Consider the following 22,465-nt stretch of genomic DNA (forward strand, 5'->3'; position numbering starts at 1 on the left):
TAGGGTTAGGGGGGGCACTGAGACCAGATTTAGGTCCATACTAATAAAGTGGAAAGCATTATAGACAAGGGGTATGGATTTAAAAAAAAAAAAAAAAGATTTGAAAACTAGAAAATAGAGAAAAAGCCTGAGCCTGAAGTGAGGCCAAGTCAGTGATGGGGGGCAGTGAGAGTGGGGAGAGAGATAGAGAAGGCTTTACTTTGCTGCTGTCAGTTGGACATTCCATTCAACTGCCCCTGGCAGGAATTCTAGTCCACTGAGCATGCCCAGTTGGTGTGAGTGACTTTCACCAAGTAGAACAATCAGCAAGATCACCACAAAGGCTTTATCAACACCAGGCCAGTGAAGAGGCCACTGAAAATCACTCCCACATTTGTGATCAATGGACCCAAGTTTAGAAAGAAGAGCTCCTTTGGTCTACAAAAATGGTTTGAATTCCAGTCTCTAATTTCTTCCTTCTTAGATACTCTGGTCTCCACCAAAGGAACAATAGTCGGTGAGATGCAGCCATTTTGTTGGTCAGCAGGAGGTCAGAAGCAAGAAAATGGCATAGAGGTAGAATACAGCACCGTCCTCTTCAACAGCAGCCCATTGCTGGAAGCTTCCAGATCACTGTGCCGACCAAGTGGAGGAGGGACTTTCATTTAGAAAACCTTATGTGAATCTTGTACGAGAAACTTGCTAACCTGCTTCTTTGATTTTTAGCCTTACTATTTCCGACACTTAGGTGATACTCTTAGAGAGCCTGCAAAAGCCAAGATATGACTCAGGGCATGGAGGAATCTGTAGGTAAGCATCATGGTATCTTAAGGAATTAGGTGTTTTATGTCCATGTGACCATATGCATATGTGGGGTGGGGGATAGTGTGTGTCATTGTGGGAGGTCTGTAAATCTTAAAGGTTTTATGAAAAGCTATACTAAAGTAAGATTGTCTCTCTCTACTCTTCTTTTATTCTAAAATAATAAAATCACACTGATTATAAACAACCAATGATAGACTAAGAGGCTGAGAGATGATTGTGCCTAACCTTCTTTAAAAATGTATAGTCTAAGAAAAAGTTGAAACCACATGCTGTCGCTCATATGTGGGATATAAAACTGAAAGCAACAAACAAACATGACAGAGACTCATGGACACAGACAGTGGATTAGTGGTTACCAGAGGGAAGGGTGGTAAGAGGGGAAGTAAATAGGCATTAAAAAGGTCAAAAATTTGGTGACAATCAGAAATCTAACTCTGGATAGTGAATACACAATGCAAAATACATATATGATTTACTATTGAATGATACACTTGAAACTTATTTGATTTTGTTAATACCACCCCAATAATTTTTAATTTTAAAAAAAACTATATAGCCTTAAATACTGGAAGAATACTTTGGAAATATTTTACCCCAATCTCCAATTATGGTTGCCTTTCTGCTTTGCCAAAAAAGACTGTGCTAATAGACTGTATCCTCTGATTTGGAGGTTTATGGGAAATCACCACCTCCTAAAGTCTCTCTCCTACCAACTTGTCATGTGGCCTAAAATTGTTCTATTTCTTTGACTCAGATTTTTTTTTCCAGTTTTCCAGAGAGCTTTATTCAAATATAAATATTCCTGGAGAGTTCAAGTCAAAAACTTTTAGGTCATTATCAGAAAAGAGCAATGTTCTATGGGCATGGACCACAGAGGGACCTAGCAAGACCAGAGAGGAAAAAGGAGGGAAGGAGGGTGTGAGAAAAGGAACCTGGAGGGGGTGAAGTCAGGTGTAAGGGATTCGGCTCTTGGAATCTGAGGGCCGAGCCTTGCTAGACAGGTTATGTAAGGCGAAGCCTATATGACTGGAGAGATAAATAGAAATCTAGCATCTTTTATCTACCCCTCCACATCATTTTAGATTTTGAAAAAGACACTAACAATAGTCTATTTTCAAGTTTGTCATGTATATGAAATATGGATAAGACATAATTCCTGCCAACACAGAGCTTGCAGTGAAAAAGAAAAGGGGCAAAGCAAGAGGAAGGGGTGGGGGAAGGAAGAGAAAGAAAGAGAGAGAGAGACAGAGAAGGAAAAACTCACTGTGACTATTGCATAGTAATTAACAGGAGAACATTTTTCTCCTGTTAAGAACATTAATTCTTTTTCTGTGCATTTTAGAGATTTTTGGAGATATTAACCTCACTCTCGGCATGCTGAACAAGGAAGATAATATTAGCAAGGTAAGAAAAATAGAAAAAAGATCTCTTTCTCATTCACTTTTTCTAAGCCAGATGTTGCAAGATTTCATATACATCCTTCTTTGCCTCAACCTCCTCTTTTCTCTCTGGCTTCTTATGCATCAGTTTATCAGAAAGTGCACTTAGAATGAAAGTCATTATAATGTCCAAACAATTATATTTGGCATTTGAGGAATCAGATTATCTAGTTCTAGAAGATAACAAAAGAATGCCCCTTTGCATAACCTTTTACAGGCAGATGTGGAAAGAGGTTGATGTTGGACCTACAACCATGGGGACTAGAGCCTCCCGTGTAATTTGAGAGCACCTATGAAAATCCCTAAAATCTCTCCTATGCATCTGTGATGCTATCTTACAACTAGAGATGTTTTTCTCTGGGATTTAAAGGCTATTCTGGCTTCATCGACCTTTCATTAAAATAACAATACTTACCCTTCGTTGAACTCTTATGTAGGAGGTAGAATGCTAGCTAGATGCCTTCCAAACAATAGCACATTGTATTATAATCATTCCTCAAAACCTTATAAGGTAGGTATCAAGATTTCCATTTGACAACTAAGAAAAAGTGTGGCACAGAGAAGTTACATAACTTGCCTAAGAACAGCAGGGCTACATCTAAACACAAGCCTGTCTGACTCTGAAAGAATGCTTTCAGTCATGATTTAATAGGTCCCCCCCTGTGAAGGGCAATGCTCACCCCTTTATCTCTAATCCAGTGGTTGTCATACCTGATTACATATTAGAATCTCTTATGCAAACAGGGTTGTTTCACATTGTAAACATGGGCACAGCACCTCGAGGCTGTTGGAGATTTCAGAACATCGGTCTCTCATCTCCCGAAGGCCACATAAACACCAAGAGACTGAGAAGAGCCAGCACACACAGCACCCAGTCAAGTCATACGATTCCCAGAAGCTGCAGCTCTATCCAAAAAGATTCACAACTTTCTGTCCACAAAGGCATGAATGAAGCAGGGGACTCTAAATCTCTCTTAGGAACAAATTTCATAACTTAACAGCCTCTCTGGGAATCACATTGTGTTTCTCACAACCATAGTCACTCCCTGGTAATAACAGCAACAATTAGATTGATGGGCATTTCCATTCTGCCGAGTGCCCTATAACACTGATCTCTCAGGGAGCCTACTCCTGTTGTCAATTAGGTTTTGCCATAGAAATGTAGTCATTAAAATAATCTTTAGAATAAACTTAGCTCTACATAAAAGCCTTTGACTTCTCAAGATGCATATTATGTTCGGGAAGCCCCAATTAAGATACATAAAATCCATTGTGTAGTACAAATACATTGCTTGGTTTAATGGCGCTGTTCATTTGGACTTCATCTGATTCCTTTACTTTTGCAACTCATATTTCTGTGTATCCCTTGTATCTTCACAGGAAGACATTTATAGCCATCTTTCTTCAATTATTCAGAATACTGACATCTTGGATGATGCAATTGTCCAAAGGTTGATTTATTATGCTTCTAAGGACATGAGAGACAACAATGTAAGTTTGATTGTTGATGATGAATCGGCGACAGGGCCAGCAACAAGTCTTTGAGTAGCCCAACTGCACCCATGTAGACATATATAAGTTTTTTTAGTATCACTGCCAAAGCCATAAATCACTTTTATTTCTTTTTCATAATAACTTGGGTACATTTACAGTACCTTATTATTTACCCTTTCACAGAGGAAGGAACTAAGGCAAAGCTAAGAAAGACTTTAGAGGTAATATTATCCAATCCACTTTTAGATGAAGAAATTAACACTTGGAGAGATTTCTTTCAAAGTAACACAGGTATCTATTGACAGAACAAATAACTAGAAGCCAGTTTTCTTGTCTTTCATATAAATTTTTATCTCTTCATGTGCCTAGTTATCTATGCATGCTAGGCATTGGATCTAAAAAATTATTTGTAGAAATAGTTTGAGTCCTAGGGTAACAGAATTTTCTTCCAGAAAGGATGTTTACTTATTTACCTGCCAAGAGCACTAACACTTGAAATTTTCTTGGCAATTTCTGTCTGTGACTCATAGTTGGAGTACAGTACATGGAGGACTAATTTAACCTTCCATCTGAATGCAGCCCTAAAGGGTCTTAGACCAAAAGATGAAAGGTGAGATGACCAGGGTCAGATTATCGTCTCAATGCTGCAAAGCAGCCTTACGTGCTGGGCTTATCTCTCTGGATTTCCAGTCTTTTCCAGATCTCAACTCAGTAATTTATTCCACTCTGTATTATAAACTCTCTGTTTTTCTAAGTATACATTTTTTAATATCTTATCTAACTCTTTTTTATTTTCCTCAGTCGTAGAGTTGATCAAATTTGCCTGGTTTCCATTACCAAAAGCAGAAGTCCCTCTAGATATCTCTAATATTAAAGATATTATTATATCAGAACAGTACCGAAACCCAAAGTTCTAGACTTCTAGCCCCAGTTTCCTTTCATCATGGCCTTCAGAATTTTAGCAGAGTAATTCATATCACTCAAACATGAAACATAAATTCTATGTTCACGGTGGCTGATCCATTAGCAAGGAAATATGTATTGACTCCAAGTCCACAGAACCCCATTAAAAGAGCACTAAAATTACCTCTGCTTTCTCAGCTACTGACACCTCCCTTTGAGGCTTCCACCCTGGGTTTGCAAACATCCCAAAGCAGAGGAAACTTATAAATAGTATCTATTCTATGTCTCCTCTGCAGACTCACTCTGCTCTTCCTCTACTTGTTATTGTCATTTTCTTTTTTTTTTCAGATGCTCAGGGAAATTAGAATGCTAGCTGGTGAGGTGTTGGTGTCTCTTGCTGCACATGATTTCAATTCTGTGATGTATGAAGTACAAAGTAACTTCAGGATCCTGGAGCTACCAGATGAATTTGTTGTGCTTGCCCTGGCTGAACTAGCAACCAGTTATGGTATGAAGGGAATACTCTCCTTATTTTCCTGGGAAACAACTGCCCTAACTAATTGTTGAAAACCCAATGGGAGAAAACAGCAGAAGGGAGAGCATCTTTACCTTGTGCTAAACTAAAGCATATTGGTAGAGGGATTTAGGCAACGGTTGATTGGCATAGATGAGCCTGCCGACTGCTGTTGGTCTACGCTGCTTGAAATTTGCCTGAACTTTCTCCCACCCTCACCTCCCTTTTCCCCCGACTTTGTGTTTGTAGAAGCACATTTTCCACAAGGCATATTCTGCAAAGCACTGAATACTTGCTTACATAAATTAAGGGTTTCTTATGATTTTTTTCTACACCACTTTATTTAACAGATATTCATTAAGCACCAATTGCCTGTGCTAGACCCTGGGGATATAGGCAAGTTCTGTTGGGAGGGATTAACATTAATAAAATAACATCCAAATAAGTAATTGCTACTAAACATAGGTAAAGGTGGCTGTATGGCTAGGATCTCATGTTAAGCCTCATTCCCTGATTCTTTAACTGTAGCCTGGCATTATGGCTTTCCCCGTGCAGCTTTGAAATGCTTGTTGTTGACACAAGGAGGAGTCACAGAACTCCCCACTGTGAGAAGGTAATGCCTTTCTCCTCTCTCACCCTTCACCGCAGTGTCCCAGAGTATCCCCTTCATGATGATGACCCTGCTCACCATGCAAACCATGCTCAGGCTGGCCGAGGAGGAAAGGATGAAGGGAGCTTTCTGTGTTGGTGGGTATCCCTGTGGTTTCCTCTTGGTTAAGACCAGACTATGAATCGAGCAACTATTGTATTTCTTCATTTACTCCAGCCTTGTCCTTTCTAATAAGAATAGCTACCATTTACTGAGTGCCTACCACATGGAAGGCCCTCTGCAGGGAGTTGTCTCAATCCTCAGAGCAATTCTGCAAAGTAAGTACATATTAGACCATTTTACAGCTAAGAAACTGAGGATCATAGATATTAAGCAACTTTCCCAAGGTGTGACATAGTCAATGAGATGTAGAGGCGGCATTCATTATCAAGTCTATATAACTCCCAATCTATACTCTTTCCACTGCCCTATATAATCACCATTTCTACTAGCCACCTGCCTCATTTGGATCATAATTTCTTTACAATGATGATTATGAGAGCTTACCTGCTCTTACCAATTGGGTAAATTTTAGCATTTCTTTATAATTCAATAATGCAATAATAATAGGTAAACAATCTAATCAAAATACAACCAATTATAAAATTGAGAAAAATAGGTAAACAAATTAGGGTCATAAATCCCCTTCACCTCCAAATTAAAATATATCTATAGTAATCAAGAATCTATGGAGCAGAACATGCCCTGGAATTCCTAGGAAAATGCATTTATAGCACATAAGAGGCTTTCTCGGTGAATCTGGAGACCTGGACTCTTGTCTCTGATCTGCCACTGAGTCATCAGGTGCCTCTTCCTGTCTCTCAATCTTGGTTTCACCTCTAAAAACATCAAATGAAGTGAATGCCAGGACCCCTCCACTCCCGACATCCTCAATACTACTATTTTTATAATATTTATAAAATGTCTTCCTTATCTATCGACAAAGTATTTTCTGTTCTATTTTGCCCATTTCCTCTTGTTCTGTTTTTAATGCAGGTAATATTTCTATCTGATGTATATTGAGAATTGACTATGTACCTGGGCACTGTCTTGGGTATTCCATTTAGCCCTCACAGCAACCTCATTAGGTAGATAACATCTTTCCTCCATTTTATTTATTTATTTATTTATTTATTTATTTATCTATTTATTTATTTATTTGGGGAGTGGGGCAAAGCAACCCTTGGTTGACCTCACAGATTGCAAGGATCTTGTCAGCTTACAATCCCTTATTTTTTTATTTTTATTTTTTACGCCTACAGCACCTGGTCTTCTTAGGTGGTCTCCCATCCAAGCACTAACCAGGTCCCACCCTGCTTAACTTCCGAGATCAGACGGGATTGGGCTTGTTCAGGGTGGCATGGCTGTAGACTTTCTTCCATTTTAAAGATGAGAAAATGGGAGGTTAGAAAGGTTAAACAGCTTGCCTAAGGTCACTCAGCCAGTATGTGGCAGAGCCAAGTTGAATTAATGATAGTCTGACTTAAGGACTTGAATAACTATAGTAGATTAGCGCACTTAGCACACTTTTCAAAACTTTTTAACTACCCTTGCTTGCTATCACATCTAACATTGTGTTCCGAAAATAAATTTCGGCACCTCTAATAGCATTTCTACCTGCAAAATTAACAGCAAAGAAAGTAAAAGGAAATAAAATGAGAAATCATGGCAATGAATAAGGGAATTATCTCACTCCCTTTGGTCCTAAAGCAACTTTTGCTTGACTGCCACTAAAGAACAGGTATAAAATTAAATAGCCTTCCATCCACCTATCTATCTCTTCATTCAATCAATCAGCAAATAAGCAGACATTATACTCATTGCTTTGGATACCATCAACAGACAAGACATTATCTCTTCTCTCATGTTATCTATAAGGCAGTGCAAGGTATACACAAACACAAACATACACAGACATGCACAAAAGATTATGTTGAAGTGTAGCATGTCGAAGTTATCAGAAAGAGTTTGGAGGGAATTTTAGTGAGCCAATAAATGGCCAGCTCTAAAGCTAAGAGAGTCGACATTTTTTCTAGAGTTTTCTTTGCATGTGAGATATTCTTGAGAAACTATGAATTTTCTTCATCATCAATGAAAGGGGTAGAATGAAGGCTAAAGGAAAAAATAATATTACTTCATGCATTTGATGCAAATATATATGGGTTAGTGGCCCAAACAGTTTTGTAGGCCCAAGCTCTTGTTAAATGTTATTGAAGTAAAACAGACCCACAAAGATATACAAATTGTAAGTGTACAGGTTGATGAGCTGTCACAAAGTAAACTTATCTATTTGACCACCATTCAGGTCAAGAAGTGAGACATTACTAACATCCCAGAAGCCTCCCTCATCTTTTTCTCCTAATTATCACCCTCTCTATCCTCTCAGAATCCCGACTTATAACACCATAGATTAGTTTTGCCTGTTTGTGAGATTCATGCATGTTTTTTTGTGTAGCTGTAGTTTGTATTAATTTCTATGCACTATTACATGTCTAAACTGCAATTTATTTTTCCACTCTACTTGTTAGCAGATATTTGGACTGTTTTCTGTTTGAGGTTATTATAAAGAAAAAAAAACCCTAATATTAACATTCTCGTGCAAGATTTTTAGTGCCTATATGTATGCATATCTAATGATTATGCCTCTGAGTCACAGAGAACTCATATTCAACTTTGATATATAATGTCAAACACCTTTCCAAAGTATTTGTATGAATTCATACTTCCACCAGCAATATATAAAAACACAAGCTGTACCTTAGTCTTGTCAACACTTTACACTGACTATCTTAAATTTTAGCCATTCTGTATGGTATGTAGTAGTATCACATTTTGGTTTTATTTTACTTTTCATTAATGTGGCTTTAACACTTTTTATATGTTTATTTGGCATAATCATAAGATTCTATAGAAACTATTACACTGTATTTGCTAATCATCAGTACTCTTTTCTCAAATTATTTTATGGTCCTTCCTGTCTTTATATTTTTCTCAGTCTGTGGTTGTTTTTAAAATGCAGCCCTGGAGAAGTTCAGCAAGGCCATTTACGAGTATGTCAACCACTGGAGAGATTTTCCTTATCCCAGATTGGATGCCAACCGACTATCTGACAAGATCTTCATGCTGTTCCGATATATAATGGAGAAGTGGGCACCCACGATCTCACCCACGCAAGTGAGTGGGGTCTCAGCATGCTTCTAACCAGCTTTCTTTCCATGCTGGTTGAACTTCTTTTCTTTTCACATGATTATTAATCTCAGTTCTTTTGGAAAGCTACGGGTTGTATTTTATCAAGTTTATCAAATCTTTTCTTTTTCCTATTTCGATCACTACTTATTCATTCTTTCAACTAATATTTATTGAGTCTCCATGACATGCCAGAAACTGTTCCACATATTGGAGATACGATGGTAATTAAATAGACTACAATCCCCATTTTCATGGAAATGACATTCCAGTGTGTGGAGAGAACAACGAACAAGATAAAATGAGTGAAATATATAAAATATTAGCTATTTCATGTCTTATACATTATAACCCATATTTGGGCCGAGTTACTGATTAAGAAAAACAACAGTATCACAATGAAATCAAATAACATCTAAAGAATGTGCTTGGCTTCAAAATATGTGATACCTTATAGAGAATAGATCACAAAGAGCATATATAATCCCATCTTTAAGTTGCTTAATTGCTATCATTTTTTAAAGTATGCTAAATTATATCCTATTTAGATTTCTTTATTGCTATATTATATAAGCTTTAACACTTAGCTACCTTCTCTAGTTCAGTTTCTTTTCTGTACTTTAAACTACTAAAGCATTTTTAACATGCTAGAATAGTTAATCATTAGCAAACATGAAACTTTTTAAATATCCTGTAGAAGTCTTTCCTTCAAGACGTCTAGAAAATAAAATTTAATACAAATTCGATGACTACTTTCCTAGCTTCCCACAGGAGAGTTAGACAAGTGACAGGAAGGTACATGAATTAAAGGGGAGCACAGAGAGAGGAGCTCTTAACCCCCACGGTGAGCGCTGTAAAGGCTGTGCCATTGGAAGTGAGCTTGCAGCCCGTGAAGTCACTCACTACAGGGAAGGTGCATTCCCTAAAGAGGGACTAAAACCTACTGAAACATAGGTCAGAGATGGGAGCACATGCACACTTGAGTGAGTCTGGTGGGAGAAAGGGACAGGGATGGGGGAAAGGGGATATAAAAGCAGAAGGAAATGAAACCAGAAAGGTCTTAGCCACACAGGAAGAGCCTTGAATGTTGCTCAGGAACTTGGACTCTTTTTTTTTTTTTTTAAGAAATGAGACACCTTTAAAGGATTTTAAACCAGGATTTAAGTGCCAGAAAAATCACAATGTATAGGGGTGGATTATCTATAGGGGTAGAACAAGACAAGCCTGTCAGAAGGCTATAGAAATATTTCAGGTGAGAAATGCTAAGGGGATTGATTAATATAGTACCCATAGTACAGATCAAAGGAGTCAGATGCTGAAAAATAAAATCAACAGGATTTGGCATCAACTGGATGTGTATAGTGAAATGGAGGCACCTACAATGATTCTTAGATTTCCAACTTTAGTGGTCTTTGAGACATTAATCAAGATGAGAAAAACAGGATGAAAACAGGGAAAAATGGGTTTAATTTTAAACCTTTTGACTTGAACATGGGGCATCCAAGTGGAGATAATAGTAGTAGGTTTGGAGATATTCAGAATCGGCCTTAAGAAGAAAAGCAAAAACGGGATACAAAGATTTGGATATTAGCTTTATGTAAGTGACGACTAAAAAAATGGGATCATTTTACCAACTATATAGATGTCTAACCAATGTACTGTATACTTGAAACTAATTAAAGTTTAAAAATAGATTAAAAAATAAAAAGCTGAGTTTATATATATCTTTTTTAAAAAGCAGTGAAGAATATACTGGGGGGCTGTCTAAAGCTCCTGTAATTCTTAGAAATGTACAAAAAGCATCCTGAATTATCAGAAATGGTCTTTGTTTGCGGCCTTTGTAGGTTTTGTCCATCATTAAGGCCCATGGCCCCACAGTGAGCCTGCTGCTCCATCGGGAAGACCTCTGTGACTACGCCCTGGGTCAGGTCCCCTGGCTCCTGAATCAGTATAAAGACAAAGAGATTGACTTCCATGTCACTCAGGTAAGAGCCACACTCTACAGGAACTGATTCAGAGAGTCAGCTGGCGACCATCCTAAGAGATATTAAGTCCCAGAGGGTCTACGGAACGTAAATACCTGTTTGGGCAGCTGAACATAAACACTTCTAAGGAGTACAAACTAGACAAGAGGTTGGCATAGCTGGATAATGGAAACTTGGAAAAGGAATTGAGAATTTTATTTTAAGGCTGCTGAGGCACTGAACAAGGTAGAGGGACTGGAAAGAAAAACTTAATATATATAGTGCAATATATAGCTAAAAACAAATAAAACATAACTGCAGAAAAGTTATGGGTTTGTTTTCCTCACAAAAAAATAATTATTTGCCTTCCCATTCTGTGCTTGCTGCTTCACGGGCAGCCTCCAGCTAACCTTTGAGAGCTTCCATTCTAGAGTCTAAAACAAATATTGACTGCAGCAGTCCTTTATGATATTGGCCTTCCAAGGGGCTTGAAAAGAGCCATCTTCATCAATTTACTCCACCAGGTAAGAAGACCATGCTGTCCCACCTGATTGTTTCATTTTCACTGGTTTTCTGTTTTTAACATCTACCATTCTGATTCAGGTGTGCAGAGTTCAAGAGCCTTCGGTAAAGGAAAATGAAATTGAAGCTTCCAGTTGCTTCCTCATTCTAGGTAGGACTAAGCATCCAGAAGACTTTTGATAAAAATGTCTCCAAGTGATGATGACAATGATGACGGGTGTGCACACTGTCACATTAGTTACTTTCACGCATATACACACAAAATGTTTCTTCAACTCGTAGTATTCTGTGCCTGTCCCTACCTCATCTGTTCCCAAGAGGAGCGTAATATATAGAGTGATCAATCATCCCAGGACTAAAGAACTTCTAAGGAGATAAAACTTTAAGTTTTAGAACCAGAAGAATCTCATGTGTATTTTGAATATTAACCCCTCATTGGATATGTCGTTGCCAATTATTTTTTTCCCATTCCATATATCACCTTTTCATTTTGTCGATAGTCTCCTATGCTGAGCTGAAGCTTTTTAGTTCGATGTTGTCCCATTTGGTTATTTTTGCTTTTGCTGCCTCTGTTTGTGATGTCAAATCCAAAAACTCATTGCCAAAACCAGTGTCAAGGTGCTTTCTCTCTATCTTTTTTTCTAGAAGTTTTATGGTTTCAGGTCTTACATTCAAGTTTTTAATCCCTCTTCATTTTAAATTTGTGTATGGTTTAATAGGAATCCGGTTTCTTTTTTCTTTCCTTTTTTTTTTTTTTTTTTTTTTGCACGTGGCTATCCAGTTTTCCCAGCATCATTTACTAAAGAAACTATCCTGTCCCCCATTGAATATTCTTGGCTCCTTTGTCAAAAATTAATTGACCATATACGCATGGGTTTATTTCCAGGCAAACCAGGGTGAGTTGGTAACCCTAAAGATAGAAAATTATTTCAAACTGTGTCAAACCCAAAGTTATACTTTTTTCTCCCTGGTAATCTCTAACATGGTCCCTGAAGGAGAAAGACGAGAGCAATCCTGTACTTCCCAAACCTACATCCTCCCTCAAATATATCATTTCTATTACTTTTGTACACCTTTCTATTATGTTCTAGTTTTCTAACTAATACTTCTGTTTCTAGACTTTGTTCTGTCTCAGCCTATTTAACTGTTTCACTTTATCTCTGACAACTTTCAACCCAAATTGCTTTACTCTAGCCAGGCCTTTCCTCACTCCTGCCTGCTTCCTGCTCTACCTATGTTTCTCTTTGTCTTCACAGCTGGTAAAGCATCATTCCAGTCTCTGCCTCCATGTTCACAAGGTGTTCTCCTTGTACCTCCATGTCTCCTCTCCTTTTCTTATAAAGACATCAGCTTAATACATGATGCCTAATGGTTTTGAGTGAATTATGATACTTCTTAAACCTGTATATAAAGCTCTTATGGCATTAGAGATTATGGGTGTGACCTATCTGTTGTTGGTTGCATCAGAAATTAGCCTACACATTTACTTTCAAATATAAGCAAAAGAGCAATTTACACAAGCTTTGGTTTGTACCACTGGTGTATCTGCCAGAACCCAATAAATAATGTGTATTGAACGTGGAAAAAAAAAAAAAAGACATCAGCCATATTGAATTAGGGCTCACCCTAGTGACTTACGTCAATTAATCTTAACTTGATTGCATCTGCAAAGAACCTAATCTCCAAATACAGTCAAATACACAGGTATGAACAGAAGTGGGCTTAGGTATAGAAAGCTCTTAGTGACTAAACTGCTTAAATAGTGACACGATTACTAAAGAAGCAAGGACATAATAAAATGTATCCACCAACCTAAGAGCAACTTTAACAATCCTCATAGAATTTCCCTCTCCTTATACACAAGTATTTTACTTAAGATGAAAAATGAGTTTTTATGACCCCAGTATTTCTTAAACCTGCAGCCCATTCCAACTCTGCAGACCTGATAGAATTTTTTGATGAACAGATAAGAAGTACTAATGAAATCGTTCGAAGGGGAGTCTTGACTTTGCTAAGATCAGCTATCAGTGCTGAAGGTAAGCAATGGGGATGAAGCCAGAGTGGTTTATTTTGGAGCGAGAAGAAAACTGAAACTTATGCATGCTCTAACCCTAACCTGTGTCTTTGGGATATTTATAGAACATCATATTCAAGTGAAGCTCTGTCCTCTTGGTTGTCTACCATCTTCTACTTTTAAACAGGCATTTCAGTTACCTCTCTTCTTTCATGGTATTTATTAATGCACTGAGTTGAGAATGATGAGTAGAATATTTGAGAAATGAATTTGAAATTTAGAAGATCTAGTAAGCTGGTTAAGTGGCCCAATAAATAGGATGGATGAGAAAAATGCACAGTATTCTGGAGATTATTACATTTTAAAAAGAGCAGAATTTAATGAACTATCATATTTCCTTAATTCCAAGAAGTGCACACATTTTCCTGATATTGAAATACATCCTATAATTGATCATATTTTAAATTATAATTAGCTACTATAGTTTTTCTTTTTTTGATGTAATATAAACTAATGGTGCCTCATAACATTGATGATATCTTAGATTAATAAAATATGATCATTTCTTTTTGTGCTACATTATAATAGTTTTCAAAATTTAGTTAGCAGTGGGATTTACTGAAGGATCAAACCGAAAACATGAAGTAGTCTCACAAAATTTAAACCTGCTCCATTGGGCTTGATGTGTTGAATCCACTTTGGACCCTAACAATTTAAACAAGATGAAACCAATATAATAGCGAGCAAAGAAAGCAATCAATGTTTTTTGAGAGTTCGAAAAGGAAAATGTTAAAGACAAGAGACCCTGTAATTATGTATCGTAACTCTGATGGACTTTCGTCAATCATAGAACATGCTGTACTCCTGCTGAGTCATGCCTCTCTATTTCCACCTCTCTCTTTCAGAGCCCAGGTTGAGGGATCACATCATTTCAATTGAAAGAACAGTCAGATTTGTCATGGGTGACCTCAGTATAAAAGTAAGAGAATTAATGGGGACTTTTATTTGGTCGATGGTAGTTTTAAGAGTAAAGAAAATGGTTTGACTGTTTAAGGATCTAATTGCGAGATTGCTTTATAATGAATTCAGTAGTCAATTCTATTTTTAAAAGAACTCCATCTTTCCCCAAAATAAACCAAATGAAGGTAAAGTTCTAACTTACATTTAGTCCAATAGAAAAAAGATTTTTGCTCAGAGCATCACTGGGCCATGTTCTTCAAACAGAGGGTTTAAAAACTAATTGCTAATTATAAAGATAGTATATCTTCCTCCAAAAAAATAGTAACTCCTGCACCATGTTCTGAGCACAGATATCTTATTTTCCAGCCAGGAGCACCGGGAGCAAGTCTTGCACATAATAGATTGCTTGATATTTCTTGATTATTTGATTAAAGGATTTCATGTTAGAAAAGATTTAGAACTTATGCTGGAACAAATTTTTTAAATTACCATTATTTGTAATTTTTTGTATTTTGTTTGGATCAAAGCCCTACATAGAAGCCAGTGGAGAAAATTCCCATAAGAAGCTTTGATTGCCAGTGACTATGTTTAAAATAACAAACGCTATGCAGTGACTAACAATGGAGTGATTGCATAGAAAAAAACCTGATCCAGCAACTGGCAAGCCAATCGAAGGATTACTAGAAGATGTGAGGGTAGAATAAAAGAGCACAGAAACTTTAAGGAAGGCCAGCTCCTCAGGCAAAAATAGAGAGAAGGTGTACCTCTTTTTCTTCACTCAGGGCACTACTGGGCAACTTTATGCTAATAGCTAATTGCCGCCGTGTATCTCTGCCTCCTTGTTCCCAATTTTTCTTTTCTTCCCACTCTCCATCAAAAGACCCATTCAATAAGGAATTAAATTTGAGCTTTCTATCTTCCAGAGAAGCAATCCCATAAATTCACTGAAGTCAAAGTATTAAAAACTTGTAACACAGGTCCATAATCCCTTAGTCCAATCCCTAGAGCTAGATATATTTCAGAATTCACAATGTTTCAGATTTTAGAAAAACATTATTGCGACAGTAGCCTACAATCAGATCCATTAATATTTCTATAAGAAAAATGTATGGATATCCACACTGCATAGGATAAGTAAAGAGTACAAATAGCTTTAAAGCGGCTCAGTTTGGATTTTTCCAACCAATGAGTTGGCACTAAATTTAAAAAACAAAATTCCAGTTTTCAGAGTTGTTTGGATTTTGAATTTGTGGATAAGGGGTTGTGGAACTTGACCTCAGTGTGCTATCTTTCACTGAGGATTTTTAAAGTGAGGCAGTGTTTTAGCCTAAATTTACCAACATTTCATAACATATAATAATAGAAGACATATCTTGGGAGCTAGGGAGAAAGATTTTAGTTAAAGAGAGCCTTTTCAGGGAACTTTTAATCATAACCTGCTTCATCTATCATAGTAACATAATTCAATTTATACTTTTTGGGAAAGGATTCACTTTGAATGATTCATGAAGGTTAAAAAAGAGTAAGAGAAACTAAATTTCTATTCTACTCAACTGTAATAGAATGTTGCAAATGCATTTTTCTTACTCTAGGTGAGGAATTCCACCCTCCTCCTCATCCAAACTATGTGTGAGAAATGCTACATCGAAGCCCGGGAAGGATGGCCACTGATCAATTATGTCTTCTCTCAGTTTGCAATGTCCAACAAGAATCTGGTATGAAGAGGTTGTGGTTTTGAGTGCTGCACTATAACAAGAACAGTTGAAATAACTGGGTTTTAAAAGAAATGGTAGGGGTTCAATTTAATAGCAGACTTAAAACTTATATTTAAGTCTTACCACTCCTATTGATAAATTTTTCAACCTCTAGTGCTCTCAGTTCCTTCTCATTGTTATCACTTCTAACTTATAATGCGTATAAGGTAGCTCAAGTCACAGTTTTCCCTAAGGAAGAGGCAACCTGGCCTCCAAGGCTTAGGGGTGTTTTGGAGAGGTGCAGAGAAAGTACAAACAGTTTAGAGAAAATAAGGGACACCAAGACTTGCTGCACCGGAGTTGGCTTCCTTTGGATGAATAGCCTGAAAAGCATCAGCGATCTTAGCAGTGATCTTAGCAAGTGGACTGAATTTACAGTCCACTTCACCGGGAAGCAGTGTCTTTAAAAATTTTTTGCCCCAGAGAAAATAGCAAAGGCCTGAGGGAGCGAGGGGATATCTACAGTTCAAGGACCCTCACAATTTTTGCTTTTCTGCCTAAGCCAAGAGTGTTTTTTCTAACCCATTCCTCCAAGGAACATTTTAAAGCAAGGATCAGATGCTGAAGACCAAGATTGCTGGATTCCATGAGCCCCTTAAGTTGAGCGACTGCATTCTTCACCCCAGAGTCTGAGAACACATCTAGGCGCAGTCAGAGGGGAACAAACAGAAAGAGTTATTAACAAGTCACCTGTTTCATCTTTCTTAAAGGAGAAACCAATGAAACCTAACTCCCATGAGGATGAAAAGGGGGAGAAATCTGTCCGGGAAACAAGCCTCGAGGTCTTAAAAACGCTGGATCCACTAGTCATTGGAATGCCTCAGGTAAGGGTTGTTTGTTTGCTTGTTTGTTTGTTTGTTTATCACCACTTGTAGTTACTTCAATCACCTTTTTAAGGCTCTGCCCATTTAGGAGTAAAGACATGAGTTTGTACTCCGTGGGTCATCAGCTATTGATGCTCTGGCTAGAAGAAGGTTGCTGTGATGCTCAGTGCCCAGCATTTAGTAGTTCCTCAAAAACGGGTATTGGTTCATTAATTAACAATCTCTCATATCTGGATAGCAAATGCCAGTTTATAAGTATCTTAAAATATAATTTCTCTTCTTCTCCTAACATACCTAGACACATTGTTAAGTTGCGAGAGGTGATTCTAATGCAACGAATGCTAAGCTTTCCCCCATTTATCTGGGAAGGTGTTAAAAAGCACACCTTCCTAGCCTCACTCTAGGCCTAATATAATCTGAACTTCAAGGGTTTGAGCCTTGGAATCTGTATTTTCCTTTAAATAAAACAATCTGAGAAAAGATTTAGGGGCCAGAAATATATGGCATAGCCAGGAGGCAACAGAAGATTGATTTAATGAAAACTTTTTTAAAAGAGCAATTGAAGTGGATCAGAGGGTTTATTTAGCCGGTGGCACTTGGTGAGGGGAGCCCAAGGATGCGAATCTTCCTGCCGTGCTCAGAACACTTCGCACAGTGAAGAATCGTCCTGCCCCAAATTCCAGCAACAACTTCAGGGAGAAACACTAACCAACATTCACTAAATCCAGAATCTGAAAATGAATGTGCTGTGCAAAGATTTTTTTCAATAATTTCATTTTGATTTGACCTTAAGAGCAAAATAATAAGTGAGAAAATTTTTTTTCTAAGTCAGGGGTAAACACACAGTGAGAACCAAAGAAAAATCATGGAAAAGAATAAGCGATCCTTGCATCTTGCCCTATCTTTTCCACAGGTGCTGTGGCCAAGAATCCTGACTTTTGTAGTACCTGCAGAATATACAGAAACTCTGGAATACCTGTTTAGTATCATCAGAATTCTGATTATGGCAGAGGAGAGAAAAAAGAATAACGCCACGGAGTCAACAGCACTTGTCATCTCTACAGGAGCTGGTTTGTACATTCAAAAACACAGTAAAACATTTCTCTTATGAGAGTCTCATTTCCAGAAAGGCTACAGGGCTTTGATCACATACCCAACCCCAATATGAATTTTTCTAGCTCGCATAGTAATAATGAAAATTGCTCTCTCTTTCTAGTGAAACTTCCTTCACCACAACAGCTACTGGCCAGACTTCTGGTGAGTTAGTTACAGAAAACCAATGCGGGATAAATTTAAGCCAATATAGACAATTCAGTTCCAAATAAATGCTAATAAAAATTATATAGATACTCCAAATTAAAAGAAACACTAAAGGTATAAAAAAAAATGTTCTGCTATATTAATAATACTCAGAGTGGGATTATCTTCTCACTCTGAAATGATTGTTAAACTTTATGATTTTAAAATAAGCATAGACTGAATCTGATCCATAAGCACCATTCAAACAACTTCCATGTCTATTGTTTAGATTTTCCTCTCTTCTTTTTGCCCCATATGTATCATTTACTCAAGCACTATTTCCACATGTGCTTGTTTAATTAATAAATATATCTAAGTATTGGTATCTTCCATTGATTTTTGCTTTTGAACAAGTAAGAATAGACTGTGATGATTTGTGAAAAGATTAGCTAATAGTAAAAAGGAAAATGTAGATGGCCTTTTAAATACCCCTGAGTCGATTAGCATTTTCTCTTCTATCTTTCAGGTAATATCTATGCTCGCCAGTTTAGGGAAATTATGTGGGGCTGGTGCAATAGGACTTTTGAAGATAGTGCCTGAGATAATTCACCCCAAATTGATAAACCTATGGAAAGAACGCTTGCCTGAGCTCCTGCAGCCTCTAGAAGGTACAAGGGAGTGGGATCAGGTCTTTATCCGAGGAGGCAAGAATACAAAGAAACAAGGCATCATTTTCTCTGTTTAAAGCCATTACCGTTCTTTATAGGTAATAAAAACAATGAACTTGATATGCAAGGCAGAAGCTATATATTTTTTTTCTAATTCCTTATGTTCTATTTATCTGCCAAATACTTACACTACAAGAAGACCAGGTGGGTGACACGCTTAGCAGGAACTTTTGCTTTTGCCCTGGTCTTTTTCTTGTATTTAAACACGCTGTTTTGGTATTGTTCTAAAAAGTTACTACTCAACCACATTAGAGTACTGAAATATGGCCATTTCAGTAGTCACTGTTGAAATTAGCAAAAAGCCTAGATTTTATCATGAATCAAAGACCCTCTGCCTATCTGATTAGCACTTTAAAGTTGGCAATATGGGAAATTTCATCTGAAATAACCATCCTATGCTTAGCTTGAAATGAACTCCAGCATCCACTGGGGACTTGGCAAGGGACAAACGAATCTTGATTTTTTTTGCAGTTATTGCATTAATTTCTTTTTCTAGGAAAGAACACTAGTATTGTGCTATGGGAAACCATGCTGCTTCAGGTAAGGGTAGATTCATAATTGTTGATGGGTGATGAAATCAGCTAAAGTTATCCATTTTAACTAAAAAGAACTGAATTCCAAGAGGCTGTAAACAACATTTCCTTTTCTTAGAAAAAGCACTAGAATGTTAGAGGGGGTCATTTAAGAGTTATGCTCTTTAAATCACATAATTTTAGCAACAATCCTTAGTCTCCAATTTGATTAAGAGTTTATGACACTTTTGAAGATTTCAGTTACTAATATTTTTCTCTATGTCTTTCTTAAATCTTCTCCAATTTTCAGGGGTGTTTTCTCTCCTTGCAAATGCATTATTTTACCATTCATATAAAGAAACATGGATTAACATAATTTTCACTTCTGTGGTCCTAAATACAACTCCATTTCTTCCTCTCTCTGCTTCTCACTGTCTTTTTCCTGATTTCTAAAAACCAAAGAGCCATACTGTACCTCTTTTCCAGGCAAGAATCTCCTTCTTTCACCCAAAGACTTTTTGGACCTTCACAAGTAAACAGTGCCCCAGACAATGCCAAATCTCTCAAAACAGTAAATCGCAGACAAGAGTTGAACATTGGCTTTACAAGGAGGATTTTGATCCCAAGAGCCTACAGGAGGTCAAGCAACCAATGGGCAGGGAGCTTTTAATCTAGCAGAGTTTCAGTTCATAAACCACCTTAATAGGAAATTTACCTATTGCTTCTTTTAAAATGTCAATTTTCAGTGACCTTTCCGCAGCACCTCCACCTCCCAGCACCACCACATCCAGAATCAGACTCTCTGGGGGTGGTACTTGAAAACTGACATGTTTTGAAGACTCCCTAGAGCGATTTGTGTTCAATATGAGATTTTAAATTGACCGCTCTCCTCTCCCGGTCTTTAATTATAGGATCCACCTCTCTTACTATACACATGTTTATCTCTCCTCTCTCTCAAAATTCCTACCTTACTCCCTGATACCATTTTAAAATAAAGGTTTTTACTAGGAAGGAAGGTTCTTTCTCTAGAGAGAAGCTTTGAGAACAGTTTCTTCCCTTTAACAATCTTGAATATGTTTCTAGCCTTCTTCTTCCAAAACTGTTTGTAGGTGCCTTTTCCCCCTAAACTTCCAAGGCTGTTTAATTTCTTCTCTTCAAAGGACCCACTCCCTGAATGAGTTCCTATTAAGAAAATGCATACAAATACTTTCATTGGCTTTGACATGAAGTGTCAAAGCTTGAAATAGAGAAAATACAGGAAAAATAATAGATTTTAGAAATTGCAATGAATCTTGTCCTCCAGAAAAATAAAAACACTTTTTTATGTATTGTTCAATGAAGAAGGACATGAGTTCAGATGACTGATTGTGTCCTTGGCTCTGAACCATTGATGAAACTAGGAATATTTAGTTAGCAAAAAGTGCCTGTACATCTAATTGGTTCTCCAAGACATTTAATTCTTTATTCCAAAATGTCCCTTTTTTAGTATATAATAAACTATCATTGACAAATGGAGTTTTTCCAAATCTATTGACAACTTGAAAAACATTAACTTCAAGTTTCAGAATGGATTAGTTTCTATTTTCAGTCTTTAAGCAATTTTATTTTTAAGGAGGAAAATGAAGGCATTTACTTGGAGTTACTTCCACATTCTGTGTAACTTGGAATTCAGAACATAACGGAATATGGCTTTTAAAATAAACTAAGGCAAAAAGTTCCTTTTGAAAATAATGTAACCAAAAAATACCAAGAAAGCACATTAAACAGTCACATTATTATCTAACTTCCACTTCTTACCACAGTTGCTCAAAGAATCTCTGTGGAAGATCAATGACACAGCCTGGACCATTCAACTGAGTCGAGATTTCAACCAGCAAATGGGCAGCTACAGCAACACCTCCGTTGAGAAGGTTGGTTTCCAACTACGGGAACTTAGCTGCACGGTATGACCTAAAACTGCTGCTCAATTTCCAACTTGTCTGTACTGCAATCAAAAAGAAGGAGGAATTGTTAGAAAAACGCTACATTCTCTTCACCTCACATTTGATCAAAAGTTACTCATAGGGCCACAGCTGTCTGCAAAGAAAACTGAGAAGTATCGTGCCTTTGAGATGGATACGTGCCTGACTAAAATTCAGGAGTTCTGTTCCAGAGAAAAGAAGAATGAACATTGGAAGGCAAAATAGCAGCCCATGCCGTAGCCCTGGTTTACCGTCAGCTTCTGGGTTGGTTTCCATTGGGTTGTCTAAGGCTGACTACAAGAAAAAATCTGCTACAATTTAACAAAAACTTAGAGCTAAAGGCATGCTCAAAGGCCAGTTCTTTCATTCCTCTGTCTCCTACTGGCCTCTACTTAACCCTCCAGTTGTAGACATCTATTCGTAATGGGGTCTGAATCCACTTTCTGTTACTTAGTATTTACGTAGCTTTAGGTAAATTACTTAACCTCTCTGGAGCCTCAGTATATTTACCAATAAAACTGAAAATAATACCCACCTCTGAGGGTTAAAGCCTTATGAGAGTTCAATGAGAAAAAGTATATAAAGTCTCTAGTCAAGTGCCTGGCACAAGGCATGTGCTCAATAAAAAGTAGATCAAGGTTGTAGTTATGGTTATATCACTCCTAAATTTTTTTCCTGGGAAAACATTTACTAAGTCATTCATTCTAGTATTCAGTGTCTCTTCCCACAAGTCATTTACTATTAACTTTTCAATTATCCCATGTCGTATTCACTGATTGAGTCTCTAATTTGGTAGAGTACTGATTCTCCAGATTGGTCTATCAAGCCTGCAGACATACCCATCAGGAAGATGTGGTGAAGCAATGCCTCATTTTATACACGAACTGGCCTTGTGCATTTTGTGCATCAAACTAGCCTTGTACCACTATTCACCCAGCAGCCTCCATGCTCACAAGATTCGTCCAGGACAATGATGGTATGGATAAGCAGAGCAATTC

General features: G+C 37.4%; 1 protein-coding gene and 1 pseudogene across 1 annotated transcript in view; one reads left to right on the forward strand and one right to left on the reverse strand.

Annotated features, from left to right (window-relative positions):
- The first annotated feature begins 546 nt into the window (after positions 1-546).
- Positions 547-22,465, forward strand: part of MROH2B (maestro heat like repeat family member 2B) — a 52,717-nt gene continuing 30,798 nt past the window's right edge. Inside the window, exons 1-18 of the mRNA XM_039842538.1 lie at positions 547-789; positions 2,147-2,208; positions 3,624-3,734; positions 4,989-5,148; positions 5,803-5,901; positions 8,823-8,977; positions 10,834-10,974; positions 11,385-11,477; positions 11,557-11,626; positions 13,398-13,511; positions 14,395-14,468; positions 16,042-16,164; positions 16,914-17,027; positions 17,941-18,097; positions 18,244-18,284; positions 18,793-18,934; positions 19,491-19,534; positions 21,309-21,416. Coding sequence (XP_039698472.1) covers positions 762-789; positions 2,147-2,208; positions 3,624-3,734; positions 4,989-5,148; positions 5,803-5,901; positions 8,823-8,977; positions 10,834-10,974; positions 11,385-11,477; positions 11,557-11,626; positions 13,398-13,511; positions 14,395-14,468; positions 16,042-16,164; positions 16,914-17,027; positions 17,941-18,097; positions 18,244-18,284; positions 18,793-18,934; positions 19,491-19,534; positions 21,309-21,416 — 1,836 coding nt within the window. The 5' untranslated portion in view covers positions 547-761. The remainder of the gene's footprint in view (positions 790-2,146; positions 2,209-3,623; positions 3,735-4,988; positions 5,149-5,802; positions 5,902-8,822; positions 8,978-10,833; positions 10,975-11,384; positions 11,478-11,556; positions 11,627-13,397; positions 13,512-14,394; positions 14,469-16,041; positions 16,165-16,913; positions 17,028-17,940; positions 18,098-18,243; positions 18,285-18,792; positions 18,935-19,490; positions 19,535-21,308; positions 21,417-22,465) is intronic.
- LOC120586517 (uncharacterized) lies at positions 7,057-7,175 on the reverse strand (annotated as a pseudogene).

Source organism: Pteropus medius, unplaced genomic scaffold (assembly GCF_902729225.1).
Source record: "Pteropus medius unplaced genomic scaffold, Ma_sr-lr_union100, whole genome shotgun sequence".
Lineage (NCBI taxonomy): Eukaryota > Metazoa > Chordata > Mammalia > Chiroptera > Pteropodidae > Pteropus > Pteropus medius.